We start from the raw sequence: 15,352 nt of genomic DNA on the forward strand, positions 1-15,352 counted from the left end.
GGGATTGAGATGAATGAACAGAGAGCTCTTTATTTTAAATACACACAGAAACTTCTTTCTGAGGAGGGGACATATTTATTTGTCTTTTGTATTAATGATGCTTATCAGTGGTGGACAGATGCTTGGAAAATAATTATAGGTGAATTATGTGGTTGAATTTAGACTTTTCCCATAGAAGGGAAAATGTTTGTTGAGCAAAAGCTGAAAAAATGAAGTTGGTCGGGTGAAGATGAGTTACCTGGGAAAAGGTAAAGATGAGCAGAGGAATTTGTGGAAATTGGTTGGGCTACTAGTGAGGATGCAGCTTGGAGTTGTGAGGAATTACCTGGCGTTTTTGGTTGGGGAACAATTAAAATGGGCTTTATTTCTACAAAGATCAGTAGAGCTTAAAGCATGGGTTTTAGGTAGATGGATATTGACAAGTAGAACGGAAGGAAAAATGACATTTCTTGGATACTTCTAGGAACTATTTGGAAACCCAGGCCTGGAAGGGAATAAAATCTGGAATCTGGCAGAAGAAATTCAAAGTTGAGGAAACATCTAGGTCAGATACCTATTAAGTATTTACTGCTAGAAGAGCTTAGTGGATAAGAACTTGAGTTTTGAAGTCAGACTACCTAGATTCAAATGTTAGTTTTGCCGCTCAGCAGCTGTGTTATTCTAGGCAAGCCATTCAGCCATTCACTAGCTCAGTTTTCCGGTCAATAAAACAGGGTTAACGATAGTATCTATCTCGGGGTTTTTATGAAAAATGAAAGAAAGCTTGCAACAGTACTGGTACATAGTACATGCTCAGGAAATGTTAATTTGTAAAATTATTGTTATTATTGGCAGAACTGAACTTTTTAACTACTTAAACACATGGATATCAGAAACACAAATGAGAGCTGATAGCCCTAAGAGGAATAGACTTAAGGAGTAAGGGCTGTGAACCTTCAAGTTTGTGGAGTGACAAAATCAGGGAGTCTTCCATGGGTTTCCCTTGGTGTTTGTATATCATTTTGTACGTGGTAGAGCACTTCCTTTTCTGATGGTATCAGATACTCCCTTTATCAGTAGCAACTTAGATCAATATCTTTATAGGACAGTGGAAATGCTTCTGACGGTGAGATTTATTACTACCAAATTAGTCTGTAGCTGTGATTCTTGTCATAACCCAATCATTTTGTGCTTAAGTGTTTAGAAATCAGTACGTTATGTTCTAGCATAGTGAAGAGTTTACTGTTACCTTAAGTGTTCTTTTACCTGGTTAAATAATTAAACATTTTTAAAGCCTTTAGAAAAGGAAGAAACAAGTCATGTTGAAGAACTACAATCTGAAGAAACTGCTATTTCTGATTTCTCTACTGGTGAAAATGTTGGACCACTTGCTTTACCAGTTGGGAGAGCCAGGTAAGTTTTTTCTTAGTATAGGGGTGGAGGGTAGGATTTAAATAGAAGTGTTCTTATAAACATTGGGGAAAAAATATGTATCTAGCTAGATCCTTCCCTCTCTCCTTTCGCCTCCCCCTTGATGTGTATACTCAATTCTCTAAGGATAGCTCTACTTGACTGTCCCTTGACTGTACCATAGGCATCCCAAGCCTAAATAAGACGACTGCGGTGATCTTCCCTTTCTCCATTCCCCTATGCTGTTTACTGTTGTTGCTTCGTAATTGTTTTCCTTATTTCTAATCTGGTTCCTCGCCAATCTTTTTTCCTCACTGCTGCCAGAATGATCTTTATAAAATGAAAGCCTGATTGTATTGCTTCCCTGCTTAAAGATCCTTCAGTCGTTCTTTTGCCCCATGATAAAATCTAAATTCCTTATGAGTGACACATATGAGCCTTCAGCATCCAATCCAGTGGTCCTCCATGAGGGGTGCCATACTCAGCAGGCAATTGGAAATACGTAGGGATACTTTTTGATTGTCACAGTGATTCAGGGGAGCTTTTGGCCTGGGCCATGGGTGGTAAATGTCCTGCAATGCATGGGGCTCTCCTGTCCAAGGAGGAATTATCCCACCCAGATGCCAGTAGTGCCCCTGTTAGAAACCCTACCGCCTCTGTCTGCTTTGCCAGTTTCACTACCCACCCCCCAACATATGACTTTCTGTCTGCCCGGCCTCCCTCAACTCCAAAACCAAGAAGTCTTTGCTGTCAAGGAGTCCTGGAGGATCTGGTTTTATATATATAACAATATTAGAGAATAAGGACCATAATAACAATATTCACAAAGTGACTTTCTTTCATGGTGGGTTTTTTTAATTTATTTATTTATTTTTGGCTGTTTTGGGTCTTGTTGCTGCGCGCGGGCTTCTCTTAGTTGTGGTGCGCGGGCTTCTCAATGTGGTGGCTTCCCTTGTTGTGGAGCACGGGATCTAGGCACAAGGGCTTCAGTAGTTGTGGCTCACGGGCTTAGTTGCTCCGTGGCATGTGGGATCTTCCCGGACCAGGGCTTGAACCCGTGTCCCCTGCATTGTCAGGAGGATTCTTAACCATTGCACCACCAGGGAAGCCCCCATGGTGGGGTATTTTTGTTTTGTTTTGCTGTGTAGAAGCTTTTAAAATCTTTTGTAGTTAATCAGTCTTTTCTTTCTTGGCTTCTTGATTTTAAGTCATGTTTGGCCTTTTTTGCTTTTCTGTCCCATAACTTGAACATTATTTATTTGCATTGTTTTCTCCAGCCAGTGTTTGTTTGGATTTATCCATAGGCTTATCATTTCTTTGCTCTCCATTTCTTCTTGCATTTCAGACCTTCCTTCTGGGATTATTGTATTTCTTTATTGAAGTACAATCCCTTAGAAATGCCTTTTCTGAACATCTGTTGGTAATAAATTTAGCTTTCATCTCTTTGAAAAAAAATTTTAAGCCATATTTTTGGTAACTTTTAATTCTGATACACTCAAATTTACAGAAAAATTAAAAGAATAGTTCAGGAACTTCTGTGTACCCTTAACCAGATTGACCATTATTTACATTTTGCTGTCTCTGCTTTGTGATTCTGTCACTTGTTCCTCCTCCTCTGCTCCTGCCCACTCCCCCATCTGTATAACAAACACGTGTCACACACACAGTTTTTTGTTTTTTTTTTTAACATCTTTATTGGAGTATAATTGCTTTACAATGGTATGTTAGTTTCAGCTTCACAACAAAATGAATCAGTTATATATATACATATATTCCCATATCTCTTCCCGCTTGTGTCTCCCTCCCTCCCACCCTGCCTATCCCACCCCTCCAGGCGGTCACAAAGCACCGAGCTGATCTCCCTGTGCTATGCGGCTGCTTCCCACTAGCTAACTACCTTACTTTTGGTAGTGTATATATGTCCATGCCTCTTTATCGCTTTGTCACCGTTTACCCTTCCCCCTCCCCATAGCCTCAAGTCCATTCTCTAGTAAGTCTGTGTCTTTATTCCTGTTTCACCCCTAGGTTTTTCATGACATTTTTTTTTTAAATTCCATATATATGTGTTAGCATACGGTATTTGTCTCTCTCTTTCTGACTTACTTCACTCTGTATGACAGACTCTAGGTCTATCCACCTCATTACAAATAGCTCAATTTCGTCTCTTTTTATGGCTGAGTAATATTCCATTGTATATATGTGCCACATCTTCTTTATCCATTCATCCGATGATGGACACTTAGGTTGTTTCCATCTCTGGGCTATTGTAAATAGAGCTGCAATGAACATTTTGGTACATGACTCTTTTTGAATTATGGTTTTCTCAGGGTATATGCCCAGGAGTGGGATTGCTGGGTCATATGGTAGTTCTATTTGTAGCTTTTTAAGGAACCTCCATACTGTTCTCCACAGTGGCTGTATCAATTTACATTCCCACCAACAGTGTAAGAGGGTTCCCTTTTCTCCACACCCTCTCCAGCATTTATTGTTTCTAGATTTTTTGATGATGGCCATTCTGACTGGTGTGAGATGATATCTCATTGTAGTTTTGATTTGCATTTCTCTAATAATTAGTGATGTTGAGCATTCTTTCATGTGTTTGTTGGCACTCTGTATATCTTCTTTGGAGAAATGTCTATTTAGGTCTTCTGCCCATTTTTGGATTGGGTTGTTTGTTTTTTTGTTATTAAGCTGCATGAGCTGCTTATAAATTTTGGAGATTAATCCTTTGTCCGTTGCTTCATTTGCAAATATTTTCTCCCATTCTGAGGGTTGTCTTTTGGTCTTCTTTATGGTTTCCTTTGCTGTGCAAAAGCTTTTAAGTTTCATTAGGTCCCATTTGTTTACTTTTGTTTTTATTTCCATTTCTCTAGGAGGTGGGTCAAAAAGGACCTTGCTGTGATTTATGTCATAGAGTGTTCTGCCTATGTTTTCCTCTAAGAGTTTGATAGTTTCTGGCCTTACATTTAGGTCTTTAATCCATTTTGAGCTTATTTTTGTGTATGGTGTTAGGGAGTGATCTAATCTCATACTTTTACATGTAGCTGTCCAGTTTTCCCAGCACCACTTATTGAATAGGTTGTCCTTTCTCCACTGTACATTTCTGCCTCCTTTGTCAAAGATAAGGTGACCATATGTGCGTGGGTTTATCTCTGGGCTTTCTATCCTGTTCCATTGATCTATCTTTCTGTTTTTGTGCCAGTACCATACCGTCTTGATAACTGTAGCTTTGTAGTATAGTCTGAAGTCTGGGAGCCTGATTCCTCCAGTTCCTTCTTTCGTTCTCAAGATTGCTTTGGCTATTCGGGGTCTTTTGTGTTTCCATACAAATTGTGAAATTTTTTGTTCTAGTTCTGTGAAAAATGCCAGTGGTAGTTTGATAGGGATTGCATTGAATCTATAGATTGCTTTGGGTAGTAGAGTCATTTTCACAATGTTGATTCTTCCATTCTAAGAACATGGTATATCTCTCCATGTATTTGTATCATCTTTAATTTCTTTCATCAGTGTCTTATAATTTTCTGCATACAGATCTTTTGTCTCCTTAGGTAGGTTTATTCCTAGATATTTTATTCTTTTTGTTGCAATGGTAAATGGGAGTGTTTTCTTGATTTCACTTTCAGATTTTTCATCATTAGTGTATAGGAATGCCAGAGATTTCTGTGCATTAATTTTATATCCTGCCACTTTACCAAATTCATTGATTAGCTCTAGTAGTTTTCTGGTAGCATCTTTAGGGTTCTCTATGTATAGGATCATGTCATCTGCAAACAGTGATAGCTTTACTTCTTCTTTTCCGATTTGGATTCCTTTTATTTCCTTTTCTTCTCTGATTGCTGTGGCTAAAACTTCCAAAACTATGTTGAATAGGAGTGGTGAGAGTGGGCAACCTTGTCTTGTTCCTGATCTTAGTGGAAATGCTTTCAGTTTTTCACCATTGAGGATGATGTTTGCTGTGGACTTGTCATATATGGCCTTTATTATGTTGAGGAAAGTTCCCTCTATGCCTACTTTCTGCAGGGTTTTTATCATAAATGCGTGTTGAATTTTGTCAAAAGCTTTCTCTGCATCTATTGAGATGATCATATGGTTTTTCTCCTTCAGTTTGTTAATATGGTTTATCACATTGATAGATTTGCGTATATTGAAGAATCCTTGCATTCCTGGAATAAACCCCACTTGATCATGGTGTATGATCCTTTTAATGTGCTGTTGGATTCTGTTTGCTAGTATTTTGTTGAGGATTTTTGCATCTATGTTCATCAGTGATATTGGCCTGTAGTTTTCTTTCTTTGTGACATCCTTGTCTGGTTTTGGTATCAAGGTGATGGTGGCCTCGTAGAAGGAGTTTGGGAGTTTTCCTCCCTCTGCTATATTTTGGAAGAGTTTCAGAAGGATAGGTGTTAGCTCTTCTCTAAATGTTTGATAGAATTCGCCTGTGAAGCCATCTGGTCCTGGGCTTTTCTTTGTTGGAAGATTTTTAATCCCAGTTTCAATTTCAGTGCTTGTGATTGGTCTGTTCATATTTTCTATTTCTTCCTGATTCAGTCTTGGCAGGTTGTGCATTTCTAAGAATTTGTCCATTTCTTCCAGATTGTCCATTTTATTGGCATAGAGTTGCTTGTAGTAATCTCTCATGATCTCTTTTATTTCTGCAGTGTCAGTTGTTACCTCTCCTTTTTCATTTCTAATTCTATTGATTTGAGTCTTCTCCCTTTTTTTCTTGATGAGGCTGGCTAGTGGTTTATCTATTTTGTTTATCTTCTCAAAGAACCAGCTTTTAGTTTTATTGATCTTTGCTATTGTTTCCTTCATTTCTTTTTCATTTATTTCTGATCTGATTTTTATGATTTCTTTCCTTCTGCTAGCTTTGGGGTTTTTTTGTTCTTCTTTCTCCAATTGCTTGAGGTGCAAGGTTAGGTTGTTTATTCGAGATGTTTCCTGCTTCTTAAGGTGGGCTTGTATTGCTATAAACTTCCCCCTTAGAACTGCTTTTGCTGCATCCCACAGGTTTTGGGTCGTTGTGTCTCCATTGTCATTTGTTTCTAGGTATTTTTTGATTTCCTCTTTGATTTCTTCAGTGATCACTTCATTATTAAGTAGTGTATTGTTTAGCCTCCATGACACACACAGTTTTTTAAATGAAATATTAACAGTATGTTGGAGACATCACGCTCCTTCACCCCTAAATACTTCACTATGTATTTCCTAGAATCTAGTACATTCTCTTATATAACCACAGAACAGTCATCAAAATCTGGAAATTTAACATTGTTACAATATTACCATCTAATCCACAGACTATATTCAAATTTCCTTAAGTGTTCCATGACTAATGACCTCAAGCATCTTTTCATATATTTATTGGCTTCTACTTTCTCCCAGCCCCCAGGTTTACTGAGATATAATTGACATATTCTGTTATTTCTTTTGCTTAATGTCACAGCCTACTTCCACTCCCAATGACCCTCTATCACATATTGAACTCCCTGCTTGTAGTAGCTACACTTTGTCTTTTTTTTTTTTTTTTTTTTTGTGGTACGCGGGCCTCTCACTGTTGTGGCCTCTCCCGTTGCAGAGCACGGGCTCCAGACGCGCAGGCTCAGCGGCCATGGCTCACGGGCCCAGCCGCTCCGCGGCATGTGGGATCTTCCCGGACCGGGGCACAAACCCACGTCCCCTGAATCGGCAGGCGGACTCTCCGCCACTGCGCCACCAGGGAAGCCCACTTTGTCATTTTTTTTTTTTTGTCACTTCTTGATCTGCCTCGTGTACCCTGCTCCCACTTCTTCACTTGGTGAAACTTGTATGTATTTTGCCACTTAGTTTCCAGATTTTTCTTTCTGGGATTCTGTGATATTGTGATGTATAATAAGAAACATATTTGGTCTTTGTCTGCTGTTCCTGGCACCCAGCTCCTGAAACCTTTGGAATTTTCTAGGTGTGGAGAACTATAAAGGTGTCTTTTGTTAAGTTAATGAGGTGACTTTTGAACTCCACACCAGGTAACCTAAGAATGGGGGCTGCTTGCCAGGGGAACCAAGCCTGTGACTGGAGGGTTGGAACTTTGAGTCCCACCCAACCTCTTGCGGGGGGAGAGGAGCTGGAGGTTAAGTTCAGTCACCAGTGGCCAGTGATTTAATCAATTGTGACTATGTAATGAAACCTCCGTAAAAACCCAAAAGGAGAGGGTTTGGAGAGCTTCTGGGTTGGTGAACACAGGGAGGTGCTGGGAGAGTGGCTTGCTAGGAGAGGCTGTGGAAGCTCTGTGCCCTTTTCCTCATATTTTTCCCTTTGCATCTCTTCCATCTGGCTGTTTCTGAGTTCTACGCTTTTATAATAAACTGGTAATCTAGCAAGTAAAATGTTTCTCTGAGTTCTGTGAGCAGCTCTAGCATGTTAATTTAACCCAAGGAGGGGGTTGTTGGGACCTGCGATCTATAGACACACAGATGACAACCTTGACTTGGAATTTGGCAATTGGAAGTTGAGGGGGAGGCAGTCTTGTAGGACTGAGGCTTTAACCTGTGGGAGCTGATGCTATCTTTGGGTAGATAGTGTCAGAACTGAGTTGAATTGTAGGATACCCAGCTGGTGTCAGAATTGCTTGGTGTAAGGAAAAACCACACACATTGGAATTGGGTATAAAATCTTAGATGGTGATCAGAAGTGGGATCAGAGTCAGAATTGTAGCTACTGTTCATGATATCTTTGGAAAAGAAAACTTTTGACTGATTGACAGTCTCTACGGCTAATTTATTCTTCCTACTGTTGTTTCCAAGGCAGTTAATTGGACTTTACACCATGGCTCACAATCCTAATATGACCCATTTGAAGATTAATCGGCCAGTTACTGCCCTTCCTCCCCTTTGGGTAAGGTGTGATGGTTCAGATCCTGAAGGTACCTGTTGGCTGGGAGCTGAGCTTATCATAACCAATAACATCATCACAGGAATTGTCTTGTGCATGGTCACCTGTAAAGGTGAGAACTCACTTCTCTTACTTTTGTGGGTGTGTGTGTATATATTTATTTGTATAGTTATTGCTTTGTGGTTTTTACTGAAACTTGATATTGTTAAGAGGGAAGTGCACACAGTGGAACTTGTGTTAGCCACCATGAATCTACTGCAATGTGTAACTTGCAGCATGTAAGAGATAGTCCAGAAACAGTTTTCCAGAAGTCCGAACAGAATTTTATGGCTGCTTTATTTGGGTTTCATTTCATTTATATGTGTGTATTTTTGGAAGTTTTCATTGGAGGATAAAAAAGTTGAATATAATTCTAATTTCATAGTGGGCCTTTAATTATACTTTTGGTAGTATTATTGACCTCTGTTCCACTTTCCTTCTTTTAAAAACATTTCATCTGTGATTTAATTTCAACAATCATTAGTGTTAAGTTGTGATACCCTCAGAATTTGAGGGATTATAATTTTCTAGCTCTAATGATGTAATTTTGAATTGTACCTGTAAAGTATTTTCTTTCTTTCATGTCCTATAGCTGATAAAAATTATTCTGTAAATCTTGAAGACCTCAAAAATTCACACAAGAAAAGACATCACTTGTCTACTGTAAGTATTTCTCTTCTATTGATATTATTTTCTTCAAACTGCTAACAATCTGCCTTCCTAGTGTAAAGGTTTTTTCACTCCTAATATGACTAGATATTTTTCTGTAGTATCAAAATGTTTATTTTCATATCAACTAATGACTGAAAATATATGCCTTGTCTTTTAGCTAATCTTTGTGATGAAAAAGAGTTGTCTTATTTTTCCATTTGGGATAAAAGCATGGCACTTTGTTTTTAAAAACAAATTTTATTTATTTTATAAATTTATTTATTTATTTATTTTTGGCTGCGTTGGGTCTTTGTTGCTGTGCATGGGCTTTCTCTAGTTGTGGCGAGCAAGAGGTTACTCTTCGTTATGGTGCGCAGCCTTCTCATGGCGGTGGCTTCTCTTGTTGTGGAGCATGGGCTCTAGGGCTCACGGGCTTCAGTAGTTGTGGTATGTGGGCTCAGTAGTTGTGGCTCATGGGCTTAGTTGCTCCGCGGCATATGGGATCTTCCCGGACTAGGGCTTGATCCCGTGTCCCCTGCATTGGCAGGTGGATTCTTAACCACTGTACCACCAGGGAAGTCCTCGACACTTTTTCTTTTGGGAAAAGAGTCAGTCATTTTGATAATGGGCCTTTGGCCTTGTGAAAGCACAGCTAATGGTTTGCTGGATGCACTCTTTCAGTTAACAGCCAGCGGCTTTGCCCAGTATGAGCTCTTTAAGTCCACTGCCTTGGATGATACAGTTGCTGCCTCACAAACTACGATCACCTTGGATATTTCCTGGAGTCCTGTGGATGAGATTCTTCAAATCCCTCCACTCTCTTCAACTGCAGCTCTGGTAGGAGCAAACCCTTCTTTCTGTTGCGTTTACTCAGTGTGGATTTACTTTGAACTTGCCTGTTGCTAGTGCTCCATGCTTCCAGCCCAGCCCCAGGCTTAGCTCTCCCTGGGCAGCTTTGAAAGGCTCAGCTTGCCCCTGAAGTCTCACCAGAGCAGCCAGTGGGGGTTTTGCCAGGTGATCTGATCTATCAGTTATCCACGGTGCTGCGATTATGATTAATAAAGTCTCTTGAGTGGGGACTCAAACGGAATCATCACAGTGACTTATAGTCTCTGCTGTTCTTAAAAGAGTGCAGATATTGGCAACACATCAAGAGTCATTATTCTATTCAGACCTTTCACCCTATATTTACATTTCTAGAATCTCTCTTAAGAAATTAATCAGAATTGGTAACAAAAATATATGGACAAAGATATTCAATGCAGTCACATAGCTGTGTTTAGAAAATATTAAAAACAAAACCTGAATAGTCAGTAGGAAAATGATTTAAATAGGTTTTCATGATGAAATAGTGTATATATATTTTTAAAATCATGATTTAAAGTATCTTTAATAATGAGAGAAAATGCTTATTATTAAGGGAAAAAAAAAAAGACCCAAAAAGTACAAAATTATATGTACAGTAGGATCTCAACTATGGTTTTTAAAAATGTGTACATAAAGGCCTGTATAGTGTTACAAGTGGTTTCCTCAGGGTGGTGGCTCATGGATAATTATATTTTTAGCGCTTTTCTTTTCCTGCAATAGGAATTTACATACTGGCATTTACTATTTTCTTCTCTTTCAAACCATCCCCCCCGCGTTTTTTTTTTAAGGATTTAGGTTTATAAAACTTTGGCCTCTGGTGAAGACAGCACATTGTAGATTTAACACTTAGAAGTCTAATGAGCGTATTTATTGGGGGAGGGAGGGTGTTGTTTTTGGTGTGTGGTAATGCTAAGTTTGTCACCGAGTCTTTAGATGTATTTATTTATATTTCTACTCCTTGTCCTTTTGGAAATTCAGTGGGACGGAGTAGGAGAGCGTGTGTTCCATGTAGCTGCAGTTGTGGTATAGAGAGGGGTTCTGGTGGCCTGAATTTAGGGTACTGTATTGGGATGGGCGGGGTCTATGGTAACCCTGGGGAAGGTGTTCTAAATGCAGTATTGACCTACTTTTTCAATTCACTAGTGCTTCATGAAATATATTTTTAAATGTGTGGGTAGTTTGAAATGCAAATAACTGTGACCCTGATGCAGAGAAGATGGGATTACCAGTGAAAACTGACTCTGGGAACTTTTTAGAATATTAAGGTGGAATTGGGAGAGCCCAGAGGTCCTCTGAATCATCTTCACAGACAACTGAAATTTCTCCTTGTGAGTATCCTTCTAGAATTTGTAACTTGTATTAAATCTCATGTTTTCATTAAAATGTTTGCTAGTGTCATTGTTATTTAGTTTTGTGTTCTTCAAAACTTGTTCCAAATGTTATGTGCTTGGCAATTGGGGCAGTGTTACTGTGTGGTAATTGTCCTTGCAGTTAAAGGGAACATTCATCAGTTAGTAGTTAATGGGTAACAGTTCTTTTGCCTTTTCTACGAAGTATTTGAATTTTATTCATATGATGGATTCCCCTCTTTCCAGGTGAGTCAGTTGCCAGTTAATTCCAAATGTGTGTATAATCTGCTTGTTACTAACTGGGATTTTGATTGATGCTGAAGATTAATGAGCATGTGTTTCTGTGTTTCAGTAGTTTAAGCTCCACTCTACAAATTCCATCTCAGAGGTGTGGGGGGGGGCGCTCATTTTGTTTATTTATGTGTTTATTTGTTTACTTTTGGCTGCATCGGGTCTTACTTGCGGCATGCGGGATCTTTCCTTATGGCTCCTCTCGAGTTGAGGTGGGCGGGCTTAGTTGCCCCGCGGCATGTGGGATCTTAGTTCATTGGAAGGCGGATTCTTAACCACTGGACCACCAGGGAAGTCCTGGTGGGGCGTTGGGGGAGTCTTTTTTTTTTTTTTTTTTTTTTTTTTTTTTTTTGCAGTACACGGGCCTCTCACTGTTGTGGCCTCTCCTGTTGCGGAGCACAGGCTCTGGACGTGCAGGCTCAGCGGCCATGGCTCACGGGCCTAGCCGCTCCGCGGCATGTGGGATCTTCCCGGACTGGGGCACGAACCCGTGTCCCCTGCATTGGCAGGCAGACTCTCAACCACTGCGCCACCAGGGAAGCCCTGGGGGGAGTCATTTTAATGCAGTAGAAATTCCAAATGTCTTAGCTTGGCGTACGAAGCCAGTTATATCCAGTCACTGCCCTACTTACTTCTTTTTTCTTTTCTTTTTTTTAACAGCTTTATTGAGATAGAAATTACATTCCATAAAATTCACTTGTTTTAAGTATACAATTCAATAGTTTTTAGTATACTGACAGAGTTGTACAACCATGACCATATTTAATTTTAGGGTATTTTCATCACCCAAAAAAGAAACCCCATACCCATTAGCAGAAACCTCCCACCCCTGCCAGCCCCTGGCAGCCACTAATCTACTTTCTATAATACTTTGTTCCTTTTTATTACTGAATAACATTCCAATGTGCATATGTACTACATTTTTGTTTATCCGTTCATCAGTTGATATATGTTTTGGTTGTTTCTACTTTTTGGCTATTTATGAATAATGCTGCCGTGAATAGTCGTGTATAAGTTTTTATGTGACATATGTTTACACATCTCTTGGGTGGAGTTGCTGGGTCATATGGTAACTTTATGTTTAACCTTTTGAGGAACTGCCAAACTATCTTTTCCAAAGTGGCTGAATCATTTTACATTCCCACCAGCAGTGTATGAGGGTTCCATTTTCTCCATATCTTTGCCAGTGCTTGATACTGTCTTTTTTATTGTTGTTACAGCCATCCTAGTGGGGGTGAAGTGGTATCTCATTATGGTTTGTTTATGGGTTTTTTTTGTTTTGTTTCTTGGGGCTGTGCCGCTAGGCATGCGGGATCTTAGTTCCCCAACTAGGGATTGAACTGGTGCCCCCTGCAGTAGAAGCATGGAGTCTTAACTACTGGACCGCCAGGGAAGTCCCTCATTATGGTTTTGATTTGCATTTCCATGATGGCTAATAACATTGAGCATCTTTTCATGTTCTTATTGGCTCCTACTTATTTCTTTAGCTTAATCTCACTCCCTACTTTGCCATACTGAGCTCCCTGCTTGGTAGCAGCTCCAGTCCCATCACACTGTCACTTTCTGGTGTGTGGGTGTGTGTGTGGGGGGTGTGTGTGTGTGGGTGTGTGTTGTTCTGCCTAGTGTGCCCTTCTTCCACCTCTTTGCTGGGTTAGCTGTCTGTGACATCGTCACCTCAGATGATTGCCCTGATCCCCCAGAATAGCTTATGCTGCCTGTGCTTCGTGCTGCCGTAGAACCTTACGCAGCCCCCTTGTCAGACGGTTTATCAAACAGTAATTTATTTACTTCTCTGTCTCCCCTACTAGGCTTGAGTGCCAAGTACCCCATTGTGCCTTCAGCTTCTAGCACAGTACCAGGTGTTTTTCATACTTTTACCTCCTCTTACTATTTCCCCATTTGTAAAAAACCTGGTACCTTTTCTACCTTTCTCACCTTTCTTCTTTCTTGAGAGCTCCTCTTTCAGGACCCTTCCTGTGGGCTTCCGTCATACTTCTACCTTCCTGTCTCTGCCCTCCTTTCTCCACCCCAGCAGAGGGCTTGTCCATTTAGTGATTTGACTAATGCCTTTACGAGGGAACTCCAGACTCCCATCTTTAAGCTGCTACCACTTCTGATCTTTCCCACTTCCATCAAATTAGTTCCCACATGAGTAGAGGGCTCTTCCCTCCAATTCAGTATGTCCAAAATGAAACTTGAAATCTCCAGACTAGATCCCCTTAATAAGCCCCCCATTTATTTCTGTGATTTCATCACTCCTTCAGTTTCACAGGCTAGAAACCCTGTCTTTTACTTTAGTAAGAACTATCTCTAGTTACTGCCACAGGTAGAAGCTGCCCCTCTACTGTGTGCCCAGCATGTGGTGCTAGATGGTTCGGTTATTTTGCCTGAGGTGTCAGCAACTGGTAAGTGGAAGGGCTGGTTTAAAACTCATTCGAATACATGTCTGTCTGTCGGACTTGAAAGTCCATACTTTGTTATAATCTCTCTTAGAAATTCACAGACTCTTAGATGTGCACGTGGCCATCGTCTCTCCAAGTTCAATCCCCTGTATTTTTATAAATAGGTAGGATTTTTTTCTATTCCTTATATATTTCTGTCTGTCTGTCTCTCTCTTTCTCTCGAATGTACCGTTTGTTTTTTGTTTTTTTCGCTTTGAGGTATCTCACTGTGCCTATCTTAGTTAAAGCCCTTATTACCTCCCTTCTGGACCACTCTAATGATCCTTCATTGTTCTCAACAGGGACACACACTCTGGGCATCTTGGGCAGGATCATTCTTTGTGGTTTGGGACCATTGTACACATTGCAAGATGTGTAGCATCCTTGGCCCCCACCAAACTAAATGCTCAAAGCGCTCCTGTACACACAGTCACTGTGACGCCAAAATTTATCTTTGCGTTTTTCCAAAGACTTCCTGGGTTGGAGGATGATCTCACTCTTATTGAGAAACACTGTACTTTCTTTTTTCCTTAGACTCTATCCTGAGTATTTCTGACGGGAGATTTCTTAGCTGCTTGATCATGTCATTTTCCTGTCAAAAAATAAACAATGGCTGTTGTCTTCCAAATGAAATAAAAAATCTTTTTAAGTTTTAAGACCACTATTTCTGTCTAATCCCTATTCCTTGTACTCTTATTTGCTGCTGTTTCCTGGGTGTTTTCGCCACCCTTGGCGGAATCATCCCACCTTCTTCATCTTATCCCCTGCTCTGTAGCCAATGGTTCCTGCATTTGAGTTGAGCTAATGTTTCACATCGTTCCTCTGGCCATTCCAGCCTATCTTGACCTCAACCTCTTTCCTTATTTCAGTTTAGATATTGTAGGTAGAGGCATACACATTCATGGTATTTTTATGTAAACTTCCACTCAGTCTCACATTTTTGTTCCCCAGTTATTTCATCTGTATTATCGGTCCTTCTTAACCAAAATTAGAAGTGTCTTCAAGGCAGGGTCATAGGTCTTGAATCCTTTATAGCACCTATGCACACATAATGAGAGTTCAGAATACCATCTTTAGCATAAGACTGCTGGATATATGTACTGGCACTGTCAGTTACTGTGTGACCTTAAGCAAGTTAATTAACCTCTTAGTCTCAGTAAAATGGGAGTGCTAGTAGTATCTGCCTCATAGGGTTTTTGTGAGGATTAAATAACATACTGCATATGAAACATTTAGAACAGTTCCTGGCATCTCATTAAACATTGAAGAATTCAAGGTACTAGGAATTCCCTGGCAGTCCAGTGATTAGGACTCCACACTCTCACTGCTGAGGGCCTGGGTTTGATCCCTGGTCAGAGAATTAAAATCCCACAAGCCACGTGGTATGGCCAAGTAAAAAAGAAAAAAAAAGTGTGTATATATATATATATATATATATATATATATATATATATA

The 15,352-nt window shown here is 40.0% G+C and overlaps 2 protein-coding genes across 5 annotated transcripts in view; one reads left to right on the forward strand and one right to left on the reverse strand.

Moving 5' to 3' along the window:
• The window catches only part of TIPIN (TIMELESS interacting protein), a 249,307-nt gene that overhangs the window by 152,730 nt on the left and 81,225 nt on the right, over positions 1-15,352 (reverse strand). The gene's annotated exons all lie outside the window — the stretch shown is intronic.
• The window catches only part of ZWILCH (zwilch kinetochore protein), a 42,052-nt gene that overhangs the window by 8,073 nt on the left and 18,627 nt on the right, over positions 1-15,352 (forward strand). For all 4 annotated transcript variants that reach the window (XR_009544191.1, XM_060169678.1, XM_060169685.1 and 1 more), the window contains 5 exons: positions 1,274-1,392; positions 8,172-8,371; positions 8,891-8,961; positions 9,631-9,786; positions 11,073-11,144. Coding sequence is in view for 3 of the 4 variants with exons in the window: in XM_060169678.1 (XP_060025661.1) it covers positions 1,274-1,392; positions 8,172-8,371; positions 8,891-8,961; positions 9,631-9,786; positions 11,073-11,144 (618 nt within the window). In the remaining variant the exon portion in view is untranslated. The remainder of the gene's footprint in view (positions 1-1,273; positions 1,393-8,171; positions 8,372-8,890; positions 8,962-9,630; positions 9,787-11,072; positions 11,145-15,352) is intronic.

Source organism: Lagenorhynchus albirostris, chromosome 1 (assembly GCF_949774975.1).
Source record: "Lagenorhynchus albirostris chromosome 1, mLagAlb1.1, whole genome shotgun sequence".
NCBI classification, from domain to species: Eukaryota; Metazoa; Chordata; class Mammalia; order Artiodactyla; family Delphinidae; genus Lagenorhynchus; species Lagenorhynchus albirostris.